At 37.3% G+C, this 15,762-nt stretch overlaps 1 protein-coding gene across 5 annotated transcripts in view; it reads right to left on the minus strand.

Moving 5' to 3' along the window:
* AP3B1 (adaptor related protein complex 3 subunit beta 1) overlaps positions 1-15,762 on the minus strand; it is a 207,715-nt gene that overhangs the window by 138,834 nt on the left and 53,119 nt on the right. For all 5 annotated transcript variants that reach the window (XM_089494600.1, XM_089494591.1, XM_089494621.1 and 2 more), the window contains exon 7: positions 11,536-11,718. In XM_089494600.1, the coding sequence (XP_089350726.1) occupies positions 11,536-11,718 (183 nt within the window). The remainder of the gene's footprint in view (positions 1-11,535; positions 11,719-15,762) is intronic.

Raw genomic sequence — 15,762 nt, forward strand, 5'->3', positions numbered from 1 at the left:
CATGAAGAAAGGCTACAGATACACAGACTCTCAGTATCAGACTGCAGATGCATGTCTGTAGTAATGCAATAAAGCTTGAACTGGGAAAGACTAACATTAAGCTGATCCTACTACAGGTGTGTGTTCCTGCCTACAACTACAAAGTAAACAGCCTCCGCCAGAATCCACTACCAAGCATGTGTAAACAGCAAAACAGAAAGAAAGTGAGAGAGCAGACAAGCCTGCCTGAGAAGCTATGGAAGACAGGCTCAGATAGTTTGGACTAAAACCTGATTCCTACTGTTAGATTCAGTTATATCAGGTTTTCTCTTATTTCCTAACAGCTAGACAAGGCCTGGCTATTTTTCATATCAAACCTGTATACATTAATAGCGCTTTTGTATACTGTATATACACAACTATAAGTTGGCCTCATGTACATGTCGAGAGTAGGTTTTGGAGCCCAAATTATAAATTTTGATATGACCCATGAAAAAGTCCAGGATAAAACTTAGGGGCATGTAACAAAGGATGTGAAGGATAGCGCAAAGGAAAACAATGGCAAAGAACTTACGAAATTCCTACAGGCATTACTCTTTTTGCTCACCCTAAAGGATGGATGCATGAGGAGAGGACTACAGTAAATTGTGGCTGTGCAATGGGTTAGGGAGGTGGCCAGGTGTAGTCGGCCCTAAGAAAACACGCACATGTCAAAAGGGATAAAAAGTGAAAGCAAAGCAAATAGTGACTACATTTTAATCATTAGCAGTAATTATAGCCTTTAATTTTACAGTAATATCTTTGCCTGATTTTAACCCATAAAAGCTCACACATACACAAATGTATTATTCAAATCCTTCAAAGCTTGATTTCTTTCAGCACTCCTTTGAGGGTAAGCTCCAAAGAGCTGCTGCTGCCAGTGCCCACGCCAGTGCCCACGCATTGAAAAAGGTCAGAGGCAATGCCACTACAGAGAAAGTATAGGGGATCAGTGCTTCCTTTAGGATTTCCTAGGGTGGACAAAGCTATCACGTTTTTGCCATTCTACTCAGAGAAGGGGATGGTTCCATTTTTGATAAGCGTGAAAAGTACACTACTTAAACTAACCTGAGAATAAGTTGACTCAGGCTTTTGGAGTCATTTTTTCACTAAAATTTCTAGATTTATACATGACTATATACATAATACAATTTAAAGTCCAACAACCAGTGAATGATTGACTCTCAATGAAAAGCTGCTTCAACAAATTAATTTAAGTGAAATAATATTTCAGTATGGTTTTGAAAAGGTGGACACACCATTATATTTTATCAGTATTCTATGCCATTCCAAAATCAAGATATATATACAGCGCGCCCGCGTCATACGCGGGCGCGCTTTACGTGGCTTGAGCATACGCACTCAAGTCGTGGGGCGTGTGCGGGGCAAAAGGGGCGACGTGTCCCATTCAATTGAATGGGCGTGCGCGCCCGTTGCGCCACCGCACTGCCGTGCACGAGCCCCATTGTTTACACTGTATGGATTTTTATTCTCTAGTAAAAACGAAGTTAACACGATTTGTATCAGAATTAACAAACACATTAGAAACTACTGTCATCTCTCCTTTTCTCTCCTTTTTCACTCCTTAATTGGTGTGTTCCCTTTACCTGTTGAAACACATAAAATTATTCAAATTTACTAACCCTGAGAGAACAGCAGATTTAATGCAGGGGGGGGGAGATCTACTGCTCAGAAAGGAAAGTAAATTCAGAAAATAAAAATGCAAATACGCATTTTACCATTCTTGAATGTATTAATCTGAAAGGTTTAATTTCCATTTTCCTGCATCAGCTTTATTTATAAAATGTCGTGCCCTATAAATATGCTGTTATTTTCTATAGTAAAGCACCCCCCTTAACAAATCCTCTCATTAATATGTAAATTTAAAGTCAATCGGTCTTCTCTCTGACAGCACCATGAATTCCTAGTGCACTGTATAATCGGTTTTGACTTGGCAACCACTATTTATCAAAGATGTCAGTTAGAAAAATTATGGAAAATGCACTGCAATTGATATGACTGCAATATAGTTTGTCAACACTTAATTGTTTCTCAAATCATACATTTACATATAAACAGTCTAAATACTGATCTATAATGATGCAAATAAACTAAATTAAAAATCTGTTCTACTACATAAGAAACCGTGTTACATGTTCATTTAAGAAACTATTGAAAAAAGCATGGAGATTGGTCAATATCAAACAGGTTTTCCTTCTGATATTTTAGCAATTCAATTAGTAAGAAGCCAATTTGGTATCTGAACCTGCCTGTTCTGTGCAGGCATAGCTACAATCTCTTAATCATGGTTAAATATCTGCAAGTGGGCCACAGGTTTAAAAATACCATTCCTATCTTTATCAGTATTACATCTTCACTGGCATGATTTTGGCATTCGTCCGGATACAACAGAATACTATAAAACTATGGAGGAAAAAAAAGGAGCCGATGAACCCACAGTCATTTCCAAACACACAAACAGAATTAATAATTTCAAAAGCACCATGAACTGAACATTTATGCATGGTCAGCTAGACTTATTTTATAAATGTGGTAACCAATCCTTAAAATAAGCAAAGGCCAACAGAGAAGGAACCAACAGCCTGAACGAAAGGTGAACCTTTTCACAGTAAACTGTCTAAAGTCCACCAAAATCCAGACTTGACAAAGCTAAAACAAATAAATGATTAGGATTAAAAAAATGGAGAGAATGCATTCAAAATGTTTTCACCATTGTAAAATGATGGAAGAACCTCCTTATGAGGTATTTACTAGGTGAGGGAAAGCTGTGCCTCTGGGCCTTTTTACTGCCCCTCCAGAGTCCTGAAGTTTCTAAAAATTCCCAAAATGCCTTCTAAGTATCGTGTGGGACACTTCTGATCACCTTTTTTTTCCAGGAAAAAAGGCCTTCCTTAAGCGTAAAACTGAACAAGGCATTTTACACCCACACATACATACACACATGGTGAAAACTCCCCTCACTAGAGAGTGTTTTGGAAGCAAAAAAATAAAAATAAAAAAACATTTTGATGAGGGTCTCCTGTGGGTTCAATAAGCCCTACATGGCTTGGGCCCAGAGTACTTGAGGGAATGCCTTCTTCCCTATTGTCCACCCAGCACACTAAGGTCCTCTGGAAGAAATCTACTACAGCCAAAAAAATCTAGATTAACATCAGTTTCCCAGAGGGCCTTCTCTACTACTGCTCCTAAACTATGGAACAATCTGCCGGAGGAGATCCGTCACATTTCCACTCTGATAGCTTTTAAGAAAGCACTCAAGACGGATCTCTTCCGGCAGGCCTTTCCAACTTAGTTACCCTCCCCAGATATAGAGATATTGTCCCCTCATTTGTCTATTCTTCCCCGCCTATGTTTCTGCCTTTTTTTAAAATGCTTTTAATGTTTTTAATGTTTTTAATACTATTATTGTTTAATTCTGTTTTAGTACTGGGTATGGGGGGGGGGTACGTCTAGGGTTTGATTTTTAACTGTATTGTAATTAATGTATTTTATTGTTGTAACCCACCCGGATTCTTCGTGATTGGGCAGGCTATAAATAAATAAATTATTATTATTATTATTATTATTATTATTATTATTATATAATAAAACTCCATAAAGGTAAAGATAGTTTTCCCCATTGACAAGGCTGACTAGTTGTGTCTGACTATAGGGCATGATGCTCATCTCTGATACTAACCCAAAGAACCAGCCTTAAGACATGTGATCATGTGGTCAGCATGGCTGCACAAAACACTATTAGCTTCCCCCCAAAGTGGTACCTATTTATCTACTTGCACTTTTACATGCTTTTGAACTGCTACGTTGCCAGAAGCTAGGATTAGTGACAGGAGCCCACTCCGTCTTGGGCCTCCAACTGCCAACCTGCCGATCTAGTAATCATCACAGTCAGTGTCTTAACCACTAAGCCACAGTGTCCATAGCCCTCAATATTTGCCCACCTCAGGGTAAACCCACCTATTTGTCCCAACAAAATGAATCCATTGAATCATTTGGATCATATTGTTTATTAGGACTACTAAATTGTTACAAAAGTGGCTAGCTAATTTGTATTTTAACAGCTGAATGGTAATTACAGTCAACACTGTTGGATTTGTGACACAGAATCCCCTCATTTGTGTTGAGATTATCAAGGAAAAACAATAAATAAAGGAATATGAAATAGTGTGACAAAAATCCTATTCTTGGGGGAGGTGCAACTGCTACAGTGGCACTTCTCAGATTGACCAATTGTCATTTTGGTTCTTTCTTAACCATTTATATTTACAAAAACGCATTATTGTAACAGATCTAACAGTTTCAGAGCTATTCACTTCCCAAGTGATCAAATTTCATTTGATTTCTGAGTGGAAATAAAATCATCTCCAAATCCTCACATGTTTAATTATTTGAATTAAATGTCTTAGTCTTACAACAGTAAAATAAGCATAAAGGTAAAGGTAGTCCCTTGACATGTCTAGTCATAACCGACTGTAGGGGGCTGTGCTATCTCCGTTACTAAGCCGAAGAGCCAGCATTGTCTGAGGACTGCTCTGGTGGTCATGTGGTCAGCAAGACTGCACCGAATGCTGTTACATTCCACCAAATTTATCTACTTGCATTTGCATGCTTTCCAACTGCTAGGTTGGCAGAAGCTGGGACTAGTGACAGGAGCTCACCCCATCACACAGCACTCGGGTCTCGAACTGCCAACCTTCTGATCGTCAAAACTAGCATTTTAACCACTAAGCCACCACATCTACCTAAAACGTATTAACAATTATATCTGACTTTACTATAGAATCACAGAACCATAGAGTTAGAAGAGACCTCAAGGGCCCTCCCGTCTAACCCCCTGCCATGCAGGATGACACAGTGAAAGCACCTCCAACAGATGGCCATCCAGACTCTTTTTAAAAACTTCCAAAAGAGGCGACGCCACCACAGTGTGAGGAGCATATTCCCACTGCCAGTTCCTAATGTTGAGGTGGAATCTCTTTTACTGTAGTTTGAATACACTGCTCCTGGTCCAACTCTCTAAAACTGGAAAAAACAAACTTGCTCCATCTTCTGTATGATATCCTGTCAAATACTTAAATAGAGCTATCATATCACCTCTTCACCTTCTCTTCTCTAGGCTAAGCATACACATCAGCCTAAGCATCTCCTCATAGGCCATGGTTTCCAAACATTTCACTATTTTAGTCACCCTACTCAGGACATGCTCCAGCTCCAATATCTTGCTGATATTGACTAAGCAATATGGTAATAATTGCGATACTGACTATGCGATATGACATTGACCATGTCACTGAGGAGAGTGTCCCTTTCTGTTGACTATGCATTTAGAAGTTCACTGCCATAGTCTGGCATAGTCCGGCAAAAAAACCAAAACCAACAATGCCTTTTTTTTTTCGCAGAAGAAATGTCAGCAAAGCATTACAGAGTACTAGGGGCAACAGGTGAGCTGCAAAAAAAGGGTCTGGCAATTCTATGAAAGCCAGAGGTTGTGCTTTACACACCACAAAACTAGTACTTCACAGTGAGTGTTGCGATTGCCATGGAGAGTACAGGAAGTACAAGGAAAGCACTCTGGATGAATATGATAAAACAATGACATCAATTATAATTAGGCAGGTTGTGTGGTACAGCTTCATAAAAGGACTTTTGTGAAAGAGGAAGACATACGGTGCGTCCTTGCTTTACGCGGAGGATCCATTCTGGACTCTCCTGCGTAAAGCAAATACCACCTATGCTCAAGCCCCTTCTCCCTGCACAGCTTTCAGTGCACTGTATTCAAAATCATATAATTTACTTGAAATACTTTTAAACATTATAGCATGCACCACCACCACCACCACCACCACCCGGGCGTAAGACAAATTCCATGTATGCTTGAGCCCTATCAAAACTAATGGGGCTCAGGCATGGCGCACACTATTTCCTCCCTGTTGTGCGGCTTTCAGCGTAAGCTGAAAGCCACATATAGGGCAGGCGCACTGTATATAGAATGTAGTCCTTTAAAAGTATTTTAAGTAAACAGTATTGTTTTGAATATGGAATCCTTCTTTGAATGTCTTCTAAATTCCTGCATGTCATCAGCCACTGGAAACTGTACTTACTTTCAATGTATTTACTGTGAGCTTTCCAATACATTAAAAGAAGACAAAAAAGGTAACAAAAGAACTCAAAAAGAGAGCAGAAAAACACAAAAAAGGAGAAAATTTACATTGACTATCTTACTTCTCCAGTTGAAACAATAGCATATACTTCTTCCATTTGACAAACCCTGCTAATAATCAAATCCTACAGTTAATATATTATCCTCATAGTTTTGTTAAAAAAAAATTAAAGGTATCCATACTTACCTTTTGGTTTAAATTCAAATTAGTCTCGATTTGTGATCTCTTGGTCACTTAAAGAAATAAATGTCCTAGAAGTACTGACCTCGCCATCATGTTTAGAAAGCCTCTCTTAAGCACAGTCTCATATTTTTATTCCACCTAATTAAGACAGTTGGTTATGCAGACTTTTTGTCCCTCGTCCAGCAAACTTCCTATGCAGCAAGGCAGCTTCAGAGCCTCAGTCTCATCTACCCCACCTGTGACAGCTCATCAGGAGTACAGAGTTGTGGATTATCCCCTTCCTCCCCCATCTTCCTTTGATCCATGAGTGGTTTTGGTTTGTTTGGGGGTTTTTTGGGGGGTTGCTGTTCCAAAAGTTAGGCCACAAACACCAATCAAGGCACCACCTCCTGCAGTAACCTGGCTACTGGAGCAAACTGCCATCCAACCTGGAAGTCCCTTACTTTCCATGTCTTAAGTGTGCAAACACACTAAAACACTAGTTCCTAATGTATTCATCCCAAAAACAATTGATTCCAATATGCTTTTCAGTGTACTACTTTCAGCGGTTCGGTCCAAGTCCTAAATAATATATTTACACAATTTCAAACTGTTCTCTGAGAAGTAAGAACAATTCTTTCCTTAAAGAGTTAAAAGCAATTCTGATTCTTTCTCTGTACGTTCCTACAACTTTGGATGCTTAGAGCTCTTCCTCCTGCCCCCACAATTTCTTAGATTATTTTCTATTTTATTTCCAAGAAAATGAGTTTATTATCAAAGCATAAATCTGTCATGTGCTGCGTAGTGAACAATAAAAAAATAGTTTTTTTGTGGGTTTTTCAGGCTATGTGGCCATGTTCTGGAAGAGTTTATTCCTGATGTTTCACCAGCATCTGTGGCTGGAATCTTCAGAGAATTCTGACCTGGAAGAGAGTGGGTATATATGTATGTATGGGTATGTATGTATGGGTAAGGAGGAGTGAAATTCTGGACCATGCCAACAACTATCAGGTCAGAATGCACAGAGAAGCCATTGAAATCCACAAACACTTGGACAACTTCAACAGGAAAGAAGAAACCCTTAAAGTAAACAAAGTCTGGCTACCAGTCCTGCAAAATAGCAAAATCAGCACTCGGCAAATGTAAATGGGAAACCACCCAGGGTCAGGGGCTTTCCCAGCAGACAATGATCACTAATTAGCAGACACTAATCCTCTTTTATATATCCTCCCACCGTAAGGCCCTGCCATCAACAACAGAACAATACACAGATTAACATGGGAATCACTCCTCCTTACCCAGGGTCACACAGTATACATATATACCCACTCTCCTCCAGGTCAGCATTCTCTGAAGATGCCAGCCACAGAAGCTGGCGAAACCTCAGGAATAAACTTTTCTAGAACATGGCCACATTGCCCGAAAAACACACAAAAAACTATGGATGCTAGCCATGAAAGCTTCACAATAATAAAAATAATCTATTATTTGAATCTGCTGCTGTAAGAAAAATGAGTAATCAAAGCAGGAACTTCTCAAAGGTTACACCACAGTAGCCAGAATGTGCACAACACAAAGCTGACAAAATAAGCTCCTGGTCACTGCCTTGATTTGAATGTCCGCAAGATATTCCTAGATCCAAATGACAAATAGCATCTTTCTGGGAAGAGCAAAAAACCACCATAAAAGGTATTTTCACCATTCCACTCATACTGGAATTGAGCACCAAAACTCCACATTATCTAGATTAACCTTTAGCTAATGCAACAGGGTATTTCAATACTCAGTGCCAATTCTTAAAGCTACATTGAACTGCTGATCTCAACAAAACAGGTCCATTAAATCCATGGGAACCTTGTAAATCAATAATGTATAAATCTCCTAGATTATACATGTCTTGCTGTTGTTGCTCTTGAAGCAATTCCTGACTTATGACAACCCTAAGGAGAAACAGGTCTACACTAGTTGCTGAAAACAAGCAAATGAATTTAGGCCCTTGGATATCTTAGAATCATACTTCAGATTGGTTAAAATTTGTCTGGTTTTAAGATTTGCATTTTAACCCTGGGTGACAGCATAAGGCAAATATTTATCTTCAAATTAAAAAGAATATTTCTTCAACCTAGTTAACATTTCTTTTTCCCACACCTATATTGCAACAGAAGTATACAACTTCTGATAATACACAAAAGTCACTATAAAAATAGAGAAATAACTGGTATCTAACTAACTAGAACTAGCTAAATCTAACTGGTAGCTCCACCAAGGGCAGACCCATAGAATAAATGGGGTGTATAATGTGTTCCCACAGGCTGGGACAGAATTTAGTTCACAAGACCCATCTAATTTGCCTCAGCTATAATATTCCCCTTAGCAGCAAAATGGGATGTTTGTTGCCCTTGGTACCCACAAATTCAGGCATCCACGGTTTAAAATATTCCCCAAAAATATATATCCCCAATAGCAATCCTTGACTTTGCCATTTTATATAAGGAACACCATTTTACTGTCCATTGCATTTAATGGGAGTTGAACATCTATGGATTTTGGTATCCATGGGGCATCATGGAAACAAACACCAGCAGATACCAAGGGCTCAATGTATTGATAATAAGCACAGAATCACAGAAGTTTACAGCTAGATTAGACTTTGGAGCTTACTCATCACAAATTATTTTAAATATTTATCCCAAATCTTTGCTCAGTGCAAGAATCAAGTATGGATCTCTCATTAATTACTATGATTGCAGATAGTGTTGTTAACAACAATGGAGATGTTTATATTCTAAATAAGCTACTAATTATAGGAAGGTACCACGGAGTGACCTGCATTGTTATTGCTGGAACTCCACTCCCATGATGCTTCCTCTGGAGGACAAAGAAAAATACAATTTTAATTGATTTTTCCTTCCCTTTGAGACCTCCTACCCTGTATGTGCAGGTGGGTGGGTGTCTTCAAGTTGCCTGTTTTATGGCAACCCCATGAATTTCATAGGGTTTTCGCATCCCCCATAAATCTACTACAGAAGATTGGGTGATCCCCTTCAGAATAGCCTGGAAGGCTATTCAGGGTGCTGTAGAAAATAATGAGATATTTTAATAATATTCAGCAAGTAACAAATAGGGAGCAGCACAAGGCACAATTCCAGTTAACACTTAATCATATTTACATGCATGGATAAAATTACTAGATCTATTCTGAATAATCAGTTATGAGTCTCATTCACATTTTAAGAATATGCTACAGGTAACTAAAGCCCTAATATTCAAATGAAATCTAAATCCTTTAAATGAAGTCCTTCTATGTAATAGCCCTTCTAATATTTTAAAACTTCCACAATAATATCATATGCATCATATGGATGCTATGCTTGACTTCACCCCCAGGCTGGCCTTAATGGCCCATCTGTACAGCCCCTATGACTCTGTTAATGAAATTTTAAAATGAATCGGTTTTTCTTCTGCCACTACATCACACTGCTGACCTGTTCTCTTTTATTTCTGAACTTCCATTACAGAAACAATACTTTGTTTTGAGTATTTTACTCCAGAGAGATTTAAGTTTATGTTCCTTCATTCCTAAGCTCCACTGCATGGAGAAGTATTTAAACATTTTGTCTTCACCATCCATCTACTCACCTCCCTCAATGGTGAGGTGAATAGTGAAGAAAGGAAGAATCTGAGGTGAATTCCTATCATTTGCTTGCCAGGCTTTGTAGTGTTTCTTTTATACATTATTTTGAGGTGGTGCTGAAACCATCATCAGAACCTGCACAGATCTATTCCTTTCACTTTCTGCATCTAGATTAATAAACTAACATCTACATTTCTAAACCAGGATTATAGGAAGTGTTGAGATCAAGATTATTTTTTTCCTTATTAAACTGTACACACTTTTTTATAAGTCAAGAAATTTTAGTTTTAAAATTGACCCCAAACACCTGGGTCAACTTATCCATGGATCAATGTAAATATGGTTCTTTAACTTTTAGTAAAAAAGGAACTATCCCCTTCTCTGACAAGAATGACAACAGGCGAGAGTGTAGTCCATCTCAGGAGCACCTAAAAGAAGCACCAAACCTCCCCCCCCCCCCACTTTTCTCTCTCCACCACAGTGGCACTTGTGACCTTTTTGAGTTCATGTTTAGAAAAATGGCAATGGCAGTAGCTCTTTGGCACCTCCCCTCAAAGGAGCACCAAAAGGAATCAGGCTTTCAAGAATTGGGTAAGACATTTGCGTTTGTCAGCTTTTCTGGATTAAAATCAGGCATATCACATTAAAGTTTGCATTTTCTTAGCCTTCCCTATGTCTGGTCTGGGTGCCTCCCCCACATATCACAAAGTCACAATTTACAGTAGTTCCCTTCTCATCCATCCATTCTTGAGAGTGTGCTCAAACAGTTATGCCTGTTCAAATTTTGTAAGTTCTTTGACATCATTTTTCCTTTGCTTCACCTTTACATAATTATGGCCCCAAAGCCTGCCCTCAACTTATACATGAAGTCAATTTAATATATGGTACATTTAAAAAAACTTATAACATCAAGAACCCAAAATTAAATTTCTAATTGTACATACTGTAGTATTCAACCATTCACAGCTTGAAAATATCCCCACACACAATCCAAAATGCAAACCTTGATTTTGCCATTTTATATAAAGGACACCATTTCACTACATCATCGTATATAATGGGACTTGAACATCTACAGATACTTGATCTTAGCCAAAAGTCTGAGAAGCGATGAGCATCCACAGATTTTGGTGTTCACGGGGGCGTCCTGGAACCAAACCCCTGCAGATACCAAGGGCCCACTGTATCATTTTGTGTTTGGTAGCTAGATTCATTTCTGTTTCTTCTTATAATGTGCAAGGCAAGCAGGATTCAAAGATAGCCCCTTGAAAATAATACTTGTATTACCTATAGAATCCTTGAATGCAGTGCCATCAACTGACAGTAATAGGTGACTTAGTAGGAGAGGGTTACTAATAGTGGGAGAGAAAAACATTGCTTTCAGAGACTCTTGGTTGTTCTATTTACCAACAATTTCAATGTAGCACACCAGCATGCATGTTATTAATTCAAAGTTATGGGTGTACACATCTGCTAGAAAGCAGGCATATCACAAAACAGAAATAACTGATTTTAAAACAAAAACAAAAAGCAACTCACCTCTTTCCAAGGGCTCACAAACTGTGTACGTGCATACCGAGTCAGCATGTGGATAATGACAACTTGTCCCCATTCTTCCACATCAACCAACAGATTACAAAGCTTTCGGTAGTTCTTGTGAATCAAATCTATTCTATCTGGACACACTTCTTCAAATGCCATCACAACACTCCCTGCTACAAGCTGGAGAATAAAAATGTAAACACAGAAAATCATTAAATTTTCTAAGGAACTTGCAATCTAAAACTGAAGACAGTAATATGCTCTAGGAGGGCAGAGAGATGACATGGAAGGATAAAAAAGCTGGAAAAAATGACTACTCAGCAAGACAGGGAGACATGCAGCTGCTATACAGTTGAATATTTCCCCAAAAGAGCTAGCGAAGTTAGTTTTTAAAAAGTAAACAGTTCTATTTCATGGGCCCAATAGGTAGAGATTTACCATTATAGTTAGTTTTAAGTCTCTCTGTGTTTTCCTCTCAAAGACAACTAGAACAGTAAGTTTTAGTTCCTTTAAAAACATCAAGAAGTGGTAAGCTGTTGGCCTGTAATACAAAAAACACTGTCCTCTTTTCAACAACCACAGAGAACACAAAGGCGACAATACAAGCCATTATTTGAAACAAGTGGTATTCTTCTTCACCCAATTAGTAAGGCCAAACACCCAACAACTATAAAAGTAACTAAAAGCACCACAAGCTACACCACTAAAAGAAACATGTTCCTTGTAAAGTTATAATCATAATGAAGTGTAGCTATACATTTGCTATTGGAAAAAGAACTAAAAGGGAGTGCAGTCATCAAATCATGTCTTTGCACAATAATATGACTCATCCATTCATTTTGCCCCACTGCAGATATGCTCTTTAACCCACAAATTTGAATCTTCTCAATATATAAATTAATATGTTATCAACCCTGAAAAATGCATTCACAAAAAACCATTCTTCCTGCAAAGAAGCAGAGAGGAAGTACAGCAACCATTCAAAAGTAACACAAAAAAGATGCCCATCGTCCCTACTCATCCATTTTTATTTTTCAAGACTACACTTCTATCTGAACTACTGTAATGACACTTTATTTTTTCAGGTTGTATTCATGATCAAAATGCCACCATATAAACCCAAAGGATATTCAGTACTGCTTAGTCTTGTCAGTATAAAACAAAATCTTCCTTTTACTAAAGAAAGGAAGTTAAGGTTGAGAATTTTGTTTTACTCATTGTTCACATTATGAACTAAATTTATGACAATGTCTTTAAAGGCAAGCTACTTTTACTACTATTATACAAAGCTTGAAAAGTTTTTAATAACCATGGGTTATATCCAACCAGTATAAAGCATTTTTTTTTTAAACACAAGGACAATCTAGATATATCCTTAATGGTAGTCAGTATACCAATTTTTCTCAGCTAGACTTCAGGGAAAAAACAAAATTACTCAGTATTTCAAACCATTTGGTTTATTTGGTTGTATCAATTGCTCTCTGTACAAAGCCACTCAGTGTTTTACTTGAGTAACCAAAACGAAAGAACTACTGAAAAAAACATACTTCATTGCCTCAGCTATCACTTGCAAATATGACATAATCACCTGTTACTGTGTATTACCTATTATCTTCTTTTCCTAACTGCTTTAATTGGATTTTATTTTGTTTCGAATCATGTGCTACACAAAATGGGTACTTTGATGAGGCTTCTGTATGAAGCAACCGATATGTATGCAGTTAAGCAAGCAAGTGAGGCAGGTTTCTGGCAGCAAATTAATGTCACATTCTAGCTGAGCATTAGGGATCTGCATTTCAACCTCTACAATTTCCCCAATGATTTAAAATAAACAATTAACTAGAAATACCATTTATTGAAATGGCACTTTTTGAAAAATATTAACAATGATATTCATATGTTAGAGTTTTCTCCTATTTTTGGTTGACATTTGGCTTATTAGTATGCACCTACCATTACAACTGAAAGAAAACAGCTCAGAATATAGTCTTGCTATTATGCAAAACAAGTTTCAAGTCCTGTGGGGATTTTATAAATTACCAATAACTATAAACGTGACATTGCATTTATTGTCTTCAGCCTTGCTATGTACTGATACCTGCTGGTCCCAGCATGTATACAACTCATTCCATAAAGAAGGGAATTGATTATTTGTAAAGGACTAAGAAAATGCATTATGCTTACATTTATTTTCTGTCCCATGTCTTGTAAGAAAAAAAGTTTCTATCATGGACATTTATATTTTTTCCCTTCTCTGCTTTTTACAACTGTTACTAATACTTCTTATACCAGATAACACTAATATAGTAACGAGCTAGTATCAGGATTATCAAAGTATACATGAAAGTATGATGGCTAAAAAAATAACAACCATAAATGTTACATTTAAAAATAAAATGCTTCCAATGTTTCAGTACTTACAGCTGGAGCCAAAGACAACTTATACATCTTTAATCATTTTATCTACAAATGCTCCTTCTCCAAGGAAATTTAAGGGGGAAAGGATGATTATTTCTAATTTGTACAAAACTTATTTAAATGTCATACTACTGTATCCAAAAATTAAGGCTAAGATAAAATAATAATAACACTGCGACTTATAAATACACAACTACCTACCATATAGATACAATATGATGTTTCCAAGACTATTGTTAATGGTAAACAAAGGATGTAACCCGATACATGCTTTCTTATTAAAACATAGTGGAGTTACTTATAAGTAGACATGGATAGGTTTGCATAGGAAGATGGGCTATTCACTTTAGAAGTGGGCCTGTCAAATCAACAGTATAACTAGCAGCAGAGCAAAATTTATTTAGAGGTTTAAATTACTATATTTAGATGTATGTACCTTCAAGTTCCCTGTTGGCATATGGCGATCCCATGTATTCGATAGGTTTTTCTTAGGCAAGGAATACTCAGAGGTGGTTTTCCCAGTTCCTTAGTCTGAAATATAGCCTACAGCACCTGGTATTTGTTGGCAGTCTCCCACACAAGTACTAACCAGAGCTGACCCTGCTTAGCTTCCAAAATCAGACAAGATCTGGTGCCTTCAGAGTCATATTATGTATACAAAAATGAAGAAGCATACAGTACTCTTTTAGTTTCATGTAGCAGGAATTCCCTTCAATCCAAACTTGATTTATGCAAACGTGTTTTGTACATAACATGGTTAACTTCAAGAAGTTGTTTCCAATGTACAACTCACACTATAATTTGAATGCTATTTCTGTTTCTACATTATTTTAACTTTTGAATATAAAACGATAACATGCTATAACATTCTATAATTTAGAGCAATAGCAAGGACATTTCTCAAAGAAATTTCCCCCCAAATTTCTGCTACTGAAGGAACTACTCTGTATCTAGATATCTGAGGAAGAGGAAGATCTTAGCAATTTAAATGCTCAACATTCCATAAAAACACTGGATCATCTTATTTTAATTCCCCATCAGAATGTAAAACAGGAAAAAAAACCTAAAACAGGTTACAAAATAGTGTCATTGATATAGTGGGATGAAAATTAAATAGTAGCTTTTTTCTACAAGAAAAAATAAATCTTTCTTACAAAACTAGCAATGAGCTCGTCAAATTCAAATACAGCTTTCCATTTATGTATTTTTTATATTAGAGCAATAAACATGGTTCATTTGTCTTTCACTGGTTGCCACGTTCTTCTGTGCTGTTGCTATGAACTTCAGCCATTAGCTGCGCTCCAAGGTAAACTACATGAACCATCAACAAAAGTGACACCCAATCTATGGAGTTCATATTTTCTCCAGATTATCTATGCTAGTTGACAAGCTGGTAATGAAAAAAATCACACTAAGCAAATGGTTCTTCTAATAACAATAAATTTTCTATAAAATTATGAAGGGTACAAAACGTTTCCTTGCATCTATTTTGTCATGAATTCTAATTAACGCTGCAAAAACCTGAGAGTGCTAGGTCATCACAAGAAGTATATCGAGGTTTGATTGATAATACAGTGCAAGTTGGCCTATGCTGCCAACATTTCCTTTTCTTAAATTAATGGCCATCCCACCTGCCCTAATCATACAGCCCAAATGATATTCCCCTTCTTATTTCAATTTTCTGGAAGCATGGAAGCTGGTAAAGATCAGTCATTTATCTTCTAATAGCTGGATAATAGATCTATCACAATAAAGCATCACCAGAAACTCAGTTATTTTTTCCCCACAACAGTAAATCCTTTACTA

The sequence above is a fragment of the Sceloporus occidentalis genome, unplaced genomic scaffold (genome assembly GCF_023333645.1).
Source record: "Sceloporus occidentalis isolate IW3139 unplaced genomic scaffold, rSceOcc1.0.p SCAF_1, whole genome shotgun sequence".
Lineage (NCBI taxonomy): Eukaryota > Metazoa > Chordata > Lepidosauria > Squamata > Phrynosomatidae > Sceloporus > Sceloporus occidentalis.